The sequence below is a fragment of the Podarcis liolepis genome (genome assembly GCF_965112155.1).
Source record: "Podarcis liolepis genome assembly, chromosome: 5".
Classification (NCBI taxonomy): domain Eukaryota; kingdom Metazoa; phylum Chordata; class Lepidosauria; order Squamata; family Lacertidae; genus Podarcis; species Podarcis liolepis.
Window position 1 is genome coordinate 26192788 of NC_139556.1, and position 13060 is coordinate 26205847.

The 13060-nt window shown below is 38.2% G+C and overlaps 1 protein-coding gene across 2 annotated transcripts in view; it reads right to left on the bottom strand.

The window, feature by feature from the left end:
• PARG (poly(ADP-ribose) glycohydrolase) overlaps positions 1-13060 on the bottom strand; it is a 74013-nt gene that overhangs the window by 17628 nt on the left and 43325 nt on the right. For both annotated transcript variants that reach the window (XR_014525902.1, XM_083502482.1), the window contains exons 10-12: positions 4945-5024; positions 2289-2349; positions 227-302 (exon numbers count right to left, since the gene is read on the bottom strand). Coding sequence is in view for 1 of the 2 variants with exons in the window: in XM_083502482.1 (XP_083358608.1) it covers positions 227-302; positions 2289-2349; positions 4945-5024 (217 nt within the window). In the remaining variant the exon portion in view is untranslated. The remainder of the gene's footprint in view (positions 1-226; positions 303-2288; positions 2350-4944; positions 5025-13060) is intronic.

Below are 13060 nucleotides of genomic sequence, written 5' to 3' on the forward strand. Positions count from 1 at the left end.
AAAGGTTATTCACAGAGTACACATGTGAAAAACAAGGTGAGCTGGAGACAATAGATAACGTTAAGGCTGTCAGAATAATCAATTCTGCTGTGTCTGTTATACTGCACACTAGTTTGGTACTTTCACAATCAACCTAGGGCACAGCTGAATCATTCTGCTAAAATGCCCAATAGAACAAAAGTTTTGTTAGAGCATAGCACAAGCCAATATATTATGCTGCTTTTACCTGTAGCATCCCATGCCCGTTGCTCTCAATAGTGCCTTCATATGTGACATGCAACCTGGACAGCTTTTTCTGGGTTCTGTAATAAAATACAGAAATGAGGAATGGAACAATACCTTATAGAAAGAAAATACATTAAAAAAAAAACCACAATTTTATCATGTTGCAAATTTATAAGGAAAATGTCTCCGGTCAATCAATCTATACTGAATTCTATAATTACATAGGATGGGTCGCACTTATGGTTAATGAACCAATCCTACACAATATCTGCATAGTGAGAGGAATAGAAATCCAACATTAGCACTACCCTAAAACCATGTTGTTTGCCGCAGTGTTGTAAATGTTTGCACTTGGTACAGACTGTTTAGGTGGAGATGTCAGTTCCCTTTAAATGGAGCACCATCCCTATACTGAGAGAAATTAAAGAAAACTAAAAAGGGTTGCCGGGAGTGTTAGCACAACACACATCATAGCAGTTTTGTGATTAGGCCCTATGCCCTTAATAAGTTTATTCTCATTAAATACAAGCAAGCAACAAGTCCCATGAGAGAAGGGCAATCAAACTCCATTTTGGATTCTGCATTGCTAGCATGCAAAGAATCAACAGCAGCTCTTGTTCTTTTACCATTTATATACCCAATTGAAGCTCTATAAATGCCTATTTGCTGGCACACAAAAACACCTATGGAAAGCATATCCACTGTTAACCTCAGACTGAATGCTGAGGTGAAAGATGAAAAATTTACACATATTGAGGAGAATGGAAAATCTATTTTATTTCTGCTGAAATGGAAAATTTAAAGCTTTCGGGTTTTCATTCAAAATGGCCCCATTTTGCTTATTTAAAAACAAAAAGAAGCATTGTACTATACTGCAAAAAAAATCTCTTCTGTTTCCTTTTTTAATAATACTCAAACTTTTTGGTTTAATACCCATTCTTTATCTAGACAGAAATTTTTATTCTGCATAAAATGGTATTCCTGGCATATTTAATCATCCTGTAGTGCAATTAAACAGACAAGTTTAAATTAAGCTGCATTAGTCATATCTAGCTATTGATTTACTGCTCCTAAAAACCTTTATTTTGGCCCCTACTTGAACAAGATCCAAATGCTAACAGAAGAAATTAATAGGCTTCATAAAGCCATTTCTGTACAAAACTTGAGTGCATTGGCATTAATGCAAAGTTACATTAGTCATTTCCAGAAGAAACAAAAATTTAAAAAGCAGCTTTCTCACTGTGAAAGCATTTGACTGCTTAGCCTCACTCAGCTTAATGGGAAGCATGTGATCATTTATTAGCATACAGTTAAAGTCATTTTGAAAATAGCACTGAGACAGATCAATCTAATCTTTACAATGTACAAATATGGCCTTAGACCCTAAAGTGCTCTTCCGCTGATGGAAGGGTGGGCAGTTCCTTCTTCCTGCTGCAGCCCCCTCTGCCACGTAGCATCCTGTTACAGTCGTACCTTGGTTTTCGAGCAGAATGCGTTCCGGAAGTCCATTTGACTTGCGAAACGTTCAGAAACCAAGGCACGGCTTCCAATTAGCTCCCAATTGCGCAGGCACACCGGAAACAATAGTGGAAGCCGCATCAGATGTTCGGCTTCCAAAAGAATGTTCAAAAACCAGAACACTCACTCTTTTCGACAACCAAGGTACGACTGTATTAGGTTTGTCTCCTTCCAACATGAGCCAAGAGGAGCAAAGTAGGTACAAGTTGCTTGTGTTTTGTAAACAATCGTTTATGACCTACTGCAAGGTGCAAACATGGTTGAAACAGAAAGTTACAGAGAACTTGAGATATAATAATAACAATAACAATGAACAACAACAACTTTATTTTATATCCCAAAGCCATTTTCTACTCTGTGAAACTGACATGGATCAGTCATTTGCACAAGATGCTTATGCAACCAACCTGGGTTTCCTGACAATCCCCACCCCCACCCCCCAATCCCAGGATGTCAGGCAAAAGAAAAAAGCTGAAACATTACTGGGATTTAGGTAGAACTGCTCTAATCAAAATGAAACTATTTTAAGAGATATTTTACCCTACCTTTCCCAATCTGGAAATTCCTGTAGACACTGTCTTGTAAATGTCACCAGTCCAGTGGGTTCTACAAGAAAACAAACCCAAGCAAGTATATAAAAATGTAGAACTTTATTTCATTTGGAAGATAAATCTACAAAGTATGTACCTCTGGCACAGAAATGTTGCCAGAGAAACAATATGTTGAATATTTGTTTTTTGTCCAAATAATTTTTATTGGCTTTCATGTAAATACAAGAACAACATATAACTACCGTATTTTTTGCTCTATGAGACTCACTTTTTCCCTCTTAAAAAGTAAGGGGAAATGTGTGTGCGTCTTATGGAGCGAATGCAGGCTGCGCAGCTATCCCAGAAGCCAGAACAGCAAGAGGGATTGCTGCTTTCGCTGCGCAGCGATCCCTCTTGCTGTTCTGGCTTCTGAGATTCAGAATATTTTTTTTCTTGTTTTCCTCCTCGAAAACTAGGAGCGTCTTGTGGTCTGGTGCGTCTTATAGAGCGAAAAATACGGTAGTTGATTGCCTATATTAAGATGTTCATTCCTTGAAAGGGAGTACTGATGTTTTGATTTTTAAATTCCAAGTGAACAGAGTAGTGCAATCAAATAATAGATCAACAACAAATAATGAACAGAAAATAGAAAACGAATGGTGGTTGTAAACTATTTATATTACCCATCTTACCTCTCAATTCATATTCTTTTGAATTTAAAACTACTAGAGGAGCTGTGTTCTCCACACTTTTTTTTGCTTAATTTTAAACTCTGTGTACCTTTATCTTGAGAGTGATTTTGAGGGACAGAAACCTATGAAGTGGTCTCTGGTAAAATAGAAAAACACATTTTATTTATGTAACCTTCCTAGGAAGGGAAAGCTACATCCTTCTGATTTAGGAGCATTAACCTGATCCTAGGTACCTTTTCTTAATGAAGGAGAATGTACTGTAGTATATGTAAGCCTAAGCAACAATCTAAGTTTGATTTCTTCTAATGGATTAGAAGTGGGACGGCGATGGGCTCCAATAGTGAACCCTTCTAAGGTATGCATTTGAAGGTGCAGGATGAAAATAGGATTGATCTGTATGAGGGTCTGCCTTCTTCAGAAAAATGTAGTCACTCCAGTGTTCTCCAAAGGGGAACTCTGAAAGGGAGATAAACCTCATGACTCTGGCTTATTCCCGAAAATAAATCTGTGTGACAGGTAGAACTCAAACTAAACATGTAGATTGTTATGTGCAAGGGAATGGCTGCATAAACAGGCATTTATTGTTGGTCTCTGTTAACAGTTTTGGTGAACAAAATTAAAAACATTAATAGTGTAAACCCAATTAAGGTTGCAATCCTGTGCACACTTTCCTAGGAGCAAGCACCACTGAACACGGGGATTTCCTTCTGAGTAGCTATGCACAGAATTGCATAGAGACTATCTTAACCACCTGAAAATGTTTCATCTCTTGTGGTTTGCTATGATTTGGCTTACTAGTTTGCTAACCTAATTCATAAGGGAAGAAGACATGAAATATCCTGGCAAATGACTTTATGGAAAATGTTTGAAGAGTCTTCTTACCAAGCTAGAAATTCTAAGATATTCAAAAGGTTAAACAGAAGCTTTGTTTGTTTGTTTTCCAAAGGCAGTGATTTCTGCACAAACCTTGTGTTTACTCACAAGAGGACTATCATATTATGAGATCATGTTTCACAAATTAAATGTTTGTCTTCTGAAAACAAAGCCCTTGGTTTTCAGGAACTCAGGATAATGTTACAAGTGATTTAATTACTGTTTGTGATAAAAGAAGTTTTGGAAATGGAATATTTAATTTCTTTTCATTTGAAAGATGAATTACTGTTGTTGTCTTCTTATTAATTACATGGGAAAAGCAAATATGCCATTTTGTCTCCATCAAAAAAGAGGCTACATGTTACTAATAAAAGGCTAATAGTCCCATCATTACCTTTAAACAAACGAAAATGAAAAAAGCGCAAAATATTGGTATCATAAAAACTTGGGCAGTGTAACAAGATTAGATATTTCCACTGGAAAAATACAGCATGAGGAGGAGATGTGAAACTATTGGGTTACATCCACTAGTTAGAGTAGACCTTTTGATATTAATGGAGCTAAATTAGTTGTGCCCATTAATTTCAATGGGCCTATTCTGAGTAGGATAGCATTGGAGAGAACTCGCTGTTTTTGCCAGACAACCACATGTATGCCATAATGACTAATTTCAGTTTGATTGCTAGCCTTCTTTTTGTATTCTCAGGTAATTTAGATTAAGGTACACACTCTCTCTCTATATATATATATATTTGTGTATACATATGTAAAAGTGTGCATATATAATCAGTATATCCATTTTTAAACTACTGCTCAACTACAGCTATACAGAAGTATTTTGAATATGATTGCATTAGCCATCCTGGGCCCTACAATCAACGGAGGCCCTGTTGGTGGTCATGACCCCATGACAAGGCCTTTATGGTGGTGGTTCCCCATTTGTGAAATGCCCTCCCTGAAGAGGTGCATCTGCCCCCCTCATCAACAAAATTCCGGAGGACTTTAAAAACATGCGTGTTCTCTCAATAATTTGATGGCTGAAAGATACTGTTCTTGGAAATCTTGAAATTATTATGGGAGGATGTGACTGTTTTAAAATGTTTTACTTTTCTCTGTGACTCTTCTGAAGTAGCAGAAAAGGGTTTTCAGTTTCTCAGGCTTCCTTGGCGAACGCCCTTCAAACAACCTACAAAAAGCAAAAAAGGGGGGAAGATTATTATAATTCAGCAATTTACTAACCAACGGAAGCAAGGGATGACTTGAATGAACAATTAATTATAGCAATTCTTCAAATATGGAGGCTTTAGAATAGAATTTGATTTAACCTGAGTTAAAGACAGTTAAGGGATGCGGGTGGCGCTGTGGGTTAAACCACTGAGCCTAGGACTTGCCAATCAGAAGGTTGGCGGTTCAAATCCCCGTGACAGGGTGAGCTCCCGTTGCTCAGTCCCAGCTTCTGCCAGCCTAGCAGTTCGAAAGCACGTCAAAGTGCAAGTAGATAAATAGGTACCACTCCGGCGGGAAGGTAAATGGCATTTCCGTGCGCTGCTCTAGTTTGCCAGAAGCAGCGTAGTCATGCTGGCCACATGACCCTGAAGCTCTACGCCGGCTCCCTCGGCCAATAAAGTGAGATGAGCACCGCAAACCCAGAGTCGGTCACAACTGGACCTAATGGTCAGGGGTCCCTTTACCTTTAAAGACAGTCCAGTATTAGTACTGTACACATCAGTTCCTGACATATCAAAGAAACCTCAAATTTCTTAAGCACTCTGTTGTACAAAGATGCCTGAAATTGTGACATGAAGGCTGGCATCGTTAACCTTGCCATATGGGAATCCCTTGCAGACAATTGCAGAGCCTGGAGACTGTCAGGTAGTGTATCCATAGCAGTGACCAAAGGAAGTATGACCGCTGGGAGGAGCGCAGAGAGAAGAAACCCCATAGTGCACCTGTAGCAGCACGTCCAGATGCCTTCATCTGCTCCAGCTGCAACCAAACATGTCTTTCCTGTATTGGTCTCTACAGCCACAGCAGGTGCTGTAACCCCACAACTGTTTGACTTTATGCCTGAAGGAGTACTACTCCATTGTCTACCAAGATCAATGGACGCCAACAACAACAAAATTACTCATAAGTTCCAAAAATTTAAAATGGCCTTGGACGCATACTGACTTTCTGAGCACACATTCTTCATGAACTCATTGCAATATATCTGATGGAAATATATTAGATTTGTGAGTATATTTCTCATGGGCCACTCAGACAACTGTTGGGGTTTTTTTTAAAAAAAAAAATTCATTTTATAACGTATATAAAGCAGAGAACAATTATAAGAAGAAATATGAAGATGAAAAACAAAACTCTAAAACATGTAGAAGTAGTAGCTACACATGAGTTAAAATAACAAAGTCCAAGACTATCAAAATTATCAGATCATCAAGTTTCGTTCCAGATTTGCCAGGCTTGTGACGAGGATTGTCATGAAAATGATTGTTCGGCAGTATATGTCAAAAAGGAATGCCGTATCATAGAAAATGTGTCTTGAGGTTCCAGTCACACAACTACTGAGTATTACCGTATTTTTCGCCCTATAGGACGCACTTTTTCCCCTCGAAAAATGAAGGGGGAATGTGTGTGCGTCCTATGGGGTGAATGCACACTTTCGCTGAAGCCTAGAGAGTGAGAGGGGTCGGTGCGCACCGACCCCTCTCGCTCTCCAGGCTTCAGGAAGCTATCCGCAAGCCTTGGGAGCCTGCGAGAGTTCCCGCCGGGATCCCTAGGCTTGCGGATAGCAGCCTGTTCTGGGGGCCAGGGTCGGGGGAAGCTCGGGCTTCCCCCGCCCCAGCCCCGCGCCTGGGGGGGGGGAATAATTGTTTTTCTTTATTCCCCCCCCAAAAAAAACTAGGTGAGCCATATGGACCGGTGCGCCCTATAGGGCAAAAAATACGGTAATTATTTTTCTTTGCCTGATATTTTCCTGAATTGAATTAGAACTAATATGTTTGATTCCTTCCCTTTCAATGAACAGGAAAGTGTTGTAATTTTCCTATTCCTGGAAAAGGAGCTACATGAATTACATGAATTAGTTTTTCAGGTGCTATGCTGTTCCTGTGTGTAGACCATTTGTGTATGAGCAGTTTCATACACAGTTAACCAACTGCAGTGACATCTGCATTGGCTTTAGTGGTAAAGAACTCAGAATCTAATTCTAGACTATCTGAAGAGCTATCTACATCCCCTCAGGTGAAAAGATTACTTTTAATGACTTATACCTCAATGGCGATGTTAGGAAGGAAAAATTTCACTACTCAAGAAACATTCCCAATTCTTCTTCTTCACTGCATTTTAAAGCTTTAGAAAACTGCACTCTAAAAAAACACCTCACATTTAAATAAATTCTTTTATGAAAACCAACCTAAGAGACGTCCTCTATTTTTAGTGATTAAGGAAGAACATACTTTTACCTCAAATCATCATTTAAAATAAAAATAAAAATGTGTCATCTACCTTCCAGCAACCTGCCCTTACACTGCTTAATCTGATTTTAGAAAGACGAAAAACGTCTTTATGGGTAGCATAATGCAATTTGCCTGGAGAGAAAAATTGTGGGGACTTCAGAAGCAGAATGCCTCTAGTTGCATGTTCACTAAAAGATATCAGATATAGTAAAAGCCCTTTGGGGGATGCAATCTCATTTTTAAAAACTATTCTTGAAATACTGAAATGTTAACTGGGAATGGAAAGTGACGTAATAGCATCCAACTAATTCCATTTGTTAGAAAGGCAGACAAGCTTTTACAGTATACAAAACAAAAAGAACAAAAAGAACCCATTACCCTTCAGGTTTTCAGTACTGAAATGTATTTCGGTTTTTTAGTTTGCAGAAGTTAACTTACATGAAAGGTACAATAAGGAAAAAATAAGGGTGGGTTTCAGCTAACAAACTCTGTCAGCAGACATTCTGCACTTCCTCCCCACTTGTCCCACCCACCACATGCTCCCCACCCCCAAAGTGAGCCACCTGCAGGGGGGAAGAGAAGAGGGTTTGTTCTGCCTGGCAAGCTGAAATGCTTGTACAGACAGAATCTTTGTCACACTGCAATATTGAATTCTACTTATTTTAAAGAAAGATCCACTTTAAAATAATTATGCAAATCAAGACAGCAATTTAAAAAAAGAAAAAGGGATTTCTCGTGGTTTAGTTGACCTTGAAAATAACTATATTTCATGCTTTTATTCTGCCCAGTTTTTAACGTTCAGACTCACAGTTTTTACACTGAATTGTTTCACAAATAAATAAAATATCAATTCAATTTCCATTGTACTTTCTCTCTACTTTAGCTGATTTCTCTATCTCCCTGCCCTTTCAGGGGGAAGGACTACTTCCTCCTTCTTTGGCCACTGTTGGCCCTACATAGAAGACTGGGGAAGAGGTCCTTTATACTGCTCTTCCATCAGCAGCTCCAACGACCACCTCACTGAGCATTCCACATGCCAGGAGTTGTTAATATCATCCATTTGATGAAATCTACATGCTACAATGCATTTCCTGCCAATGAGGAGTGAAGACAAACTCTAGTGAAATCCTTGGAATTGACATGTTTTGTGTTGTTTTAATTGTTATACCATTTTTTTTTACCAGGGACATTTCTTTGAGAACTTTTTTTCCTTGAAAGGCTGTATATCAGTAAGTATCAATAAATAAAACCAAGTTTGTGCACAAGACATTATAGGTCATACTTGTGCAATCTGCATAGCTCAATTTTGTGGTGTACAACTCCACCAATCCTATTTTGCACATTTTACATTGTTGTAAAGATGGAAAACAGGAACCAGCCTGAACAGGCAAATCATCTTAGATATTATAGTTTCAAGAGAAGTTTACAAACACAAGAAACTGGTTCACTAGTAAGAACTTAATCATGCCTGCGTGTTTGTAATGAATGTCAAAATAAATGAGTCAGGACAGTCATAGTAGCCAGGGATGCTCTAAGCAATTAACACATTGATCCCCACCCACAACTCTGAATGACAAGAATACATGAGTATGTTTTATTACAGTTTCTCAAGCCACACTGCAGCCCAATCCCAAAGCAATTCCCTGATTGGAATTCAGATAATCAATTTACTAATGCAAAAATCCAGCAGAAAAACAAGTCATTTAAGAAATAAATCTCATTATGGAGCAGTCTAAGTAAAAGACAAAGCTCAGCAAGCCCGGCTTTACATTGCAGTAATTGATAAATTACTTGCAGTTGCATATTTCCTTCCAGTACACCACTTTTGTCCAGAACAAGATGCTCTGTCAAACTGCCACATGGCTACTTCAATTTAGAAGAGAGATGTAAAACTTGAACAGGGCTGATCATTGCTGCAATCCACAATTTGTCTTTGACCTTCCAGCCTCTGAATAAATACAGCAGCAATATTAATCAAATTGAAGACGTTTTAAATAGAGATTTAAGCATTCTGAAATAATATGGAGACAGATATGAGAGAATGCCAGAGGTCTTCAAAATGCAGGGTATAGTATGAGAAATGCAACCAAGGTTGTCCAGCTACTACTATGGTTCCGATTCGGTTTTGATCATGTTCTGAATATGGTGCTCCTGCTGTTATTCCCCTTATTCATCTGCTACTGGAAGGCTAGGTTTTATGCTGTTTGTGTTTCTATTGTTACTGGTTTATGGCAAGCTTCCTGTTTTTTATTTTATGTCCTGTTAGTCACTTTGACTTTCCTTTGCAAAGATAAGAGAAAACTGGCATCAATTTCCAGGTAAATTTGTAATATTCTGATGCGTAAATTCTGAAAATATTTTCCACCATTTTTTGAGCCCCTGCCTTGCCCAAGTATTAAGTAGGCTTATCATTCCTTATTTTGCAGTTGATGCATAGGGCTGGCAAGAAAAAACTCCTATTTGTGTGGTCCGTATTATGAAAGGAGGGTTGCATTCAAGGAAGTCATACTCATAGGGGACTCACCAAAATCAATGAACCTGGTCAACGTAAGTCCATTACTTTTGATGAGTCTGCTCTGAGTAGGACTTAGTTGGATGCAATGCAGAGGACTTATTTTAGAAATCATTTTTCAGCAGCACTTTGTCTTTTCCTCCACTAACATCTAAGTACTGCTTTTCACATCCAGCAGTGAATTAGGCAGTCAATTGAGCATAAAATGGGTGTTTGCAGATTACTTTTTTTTCTTTTTTACAAAATTGAGAGACATGAGAATTATTCACTAACCAATTAGATTTTATGCTTTCAGATGAGATAGCCTCAAAGCAGCTTGAAATGATGTCACACACAAAGTGATGTAGAAAACAAACCTTTAGTTATGGCTGCAAGTCTTTTCAAGTTAATTAAGTAAATGAGCTTCAATTTCTCTATTTACATAGAAAGTAGCTTAGAGGCTTTAGATTCCCCTGGCTTCAAGCTTAAGGAACACACCTCAACCATTTAACCTCACAGGCAATATCTTCTTAGGTTTATTGCAGTCAAGCAAATGTCAGGTGTAATATCATCTCCACACAATTAAAAATATTGTCTTGTTTCATCTAAAAGTGAATTATTTCATGCACTTTCCACATTGAAGCCATTCCCCCGCCACCGCGCTCCACAATGTGTGATAACCCATGCCACACACTGCTGCTCACTGCTGCATGCCAACACATTCATCATTCCTAACCACTGAGCATGATGACTGGGTTGATGGGAATTGGAGTTCACAACAGCTGAAGAATACCACGTTGGCAACCTCTGTACTAGCCAATAAAGAACAACAGGCTATTGTATTTTTCATACAATTCACACTTGAGGTAGGTCTTTAGAACCAGTTTTAGGCCTACATACTGCACCACTCTGGCTCCTGAAAACATCCAGGTGTTTGAAACCGGTTTATATGTAGACGGTAAACAGAATCAATTTTCATAAATATAATATGGAGCTTTATCCCCTAATCAGATTACTCTGAACAAATGAAAAAAAATCCCACAGAGAATACTCATTAATGTTATCAAATGGATGTTTATGGTAAGAGAGAATTACATTACAGCTAAATTAGATTGTCCAATCTCCCTGTGTAAACACAATATGCAACATAATAGTTTCCTTTCTTAAAGCTATTCCATAAAGGTGCATATATCTTAACTAGTGTACATTTCCCCACTCTCCCATTTTTTAAAAAGAAGTTAACTTTCCTTGTTGACACTAAAATGTCACTAAAATGATGTCAGGGAGTATTGCTTCTGCTACCTTTAAACAAAAGAAGCATATTCTAGTTTTAAGCTTAATATTTGCATAAAAATTCATATTCAGAATTGTGCTTCAAGAAAAGAAAAGAAGGATCGATCAGGAATTTTCTACTTGATGTGAATGCAGTTTTGTTAATGAAACTTAAAAATGACTGAAATTAGGGAGTGAGGGCACAAAGGCTCTTATACAAATCTTTTGGATCAAAATAAGCAGGGAGGGGGAAAGAGGCAGTTACAGTAATTATATACTCTCTGATCTCTATCTGTATTTGGACTACAATTCCCATCATCCATGACTAGCTAAGGATGATGGGAGTTGTCGTCCAAAAACAGCTAGAGACCCAAGTTTGGGAAACCCTGAGCTAGATTAACAAAGGAAAGTAACCCCTCCCCCATTTCTGGTTTTGCTGCCATGTACGTTTTGATGTTTTTATACAATAAGTTTGATACAATAAGAGTAGCTGTGCTAACTGATGTTCAGTGCTGCCTTGAGCGATTGGGAAAGGTGGGGTATAAATGGTTTGAAAGGCTTTTTCAGCCAGTTTCTCTCACAGATTCTAAATAGCAGGCCAGTCTTTTGAACTGGCTTTCAATAACTGAAGTTTTTAAAGAAACTACACGGGAGGAGCAACACTACACCCACTTACTCAGGTGCAAGTCCCACAAAACTCAAGAGACTTGCTTTTGAACAGACATGCATAAGATTGCTCTGTGAATTAGCATGATCCCCTTTAATTTATAAGACTTTTTTAAAAAAATAAAGTACACAAACCAAACAATCACCTACATTCCTAAAATAGTTATTTAGGCAAAATATTACACATGTGATATTGTGGCATCTGAATATAGACTGCATTTTTAATCAAGGCATATATTGGCTTATATCTTGATCAGGTAAATGGGCTTAGACTTTCAAAAGTTTCATGCCATGCAGAAACCAGCTGGCTAAGTACTTTGGCAGTTGTTTATCTTCCTGCTCTCCTGAACAAGGGCCTCCCTGATTTATAGCAGTAGCAGGAGACAAGTTTCTCAAAGTTGTAAAAGCTGGAATTACAGGCTGAAGACCAAGGTTACACAGACCCTACATAATTAAGAGTTTGGTAAACAGTAAAATAAAACCATGTGCCTTAAACTTGAGCCTAAGGTCAAAAGGCCAAGAGCACATGGAAAACAAACCGGCTGGAGAAGGGGGGGAAGTGTAAACAGGGGAAAAGGTTTTTTTCCTATTTTATTTTGAGGCTGTAAACTGTTCCTTCCTTGTTACTTTTAGGAAGTTTATCCTTCTAAAAAGCTATCTATGATAATGTATGAAATATGCTGGCTTAAATGTAATTATGCAAAGGATTTAAGAAATGCTAGATTTATCCTGAAATTAAGTCAGCCAGCCCAGCCCCCTGTCAGACAAGAAGACGCCAATCGAGCACTTATGACAAATGGCTGTCAGACCTTTGTTTAAAGACCTCCAAAAGGAGATATTTCATTGATGATGCATGAGAATATGAACCCGAGGTCTCTGACATCTGTTCAAGATAAAAATTTAAAATTATTAACCATTTGTTTTAGAAGGCAATAGGGCAAGGGGGGCAAGAGGTGAGCTGGTAATTAAGATTCCTTGTTGAGACGCATGTAAGATATATTAATACTTATTTGTCATTTATAGATGTAACAATATATAGCTCTTTGTGTTCCATATAAGGACAGTAGGATATGAGTGTATTTTTGTGATTGGTTATACCAATCAGCCAATAGGAATTTCAACCAGGCTGATGGGACAGAGGCAGCCATAGGAGGAGCAAAGGGGGCTGGATTAAGGAAATATAAGTGCTGGCCATAATGGCAGGAGGCCAGGCCAGAGCTTGGTAACCATATACCACTGTGCCTCTTATTTATTTGTCTGACAAATAAATTATTTTTTTAATTTCTCTGTTGCTGCGTTGAATATTTCATTCCAGCTAAGCGTTAACCACAAGCA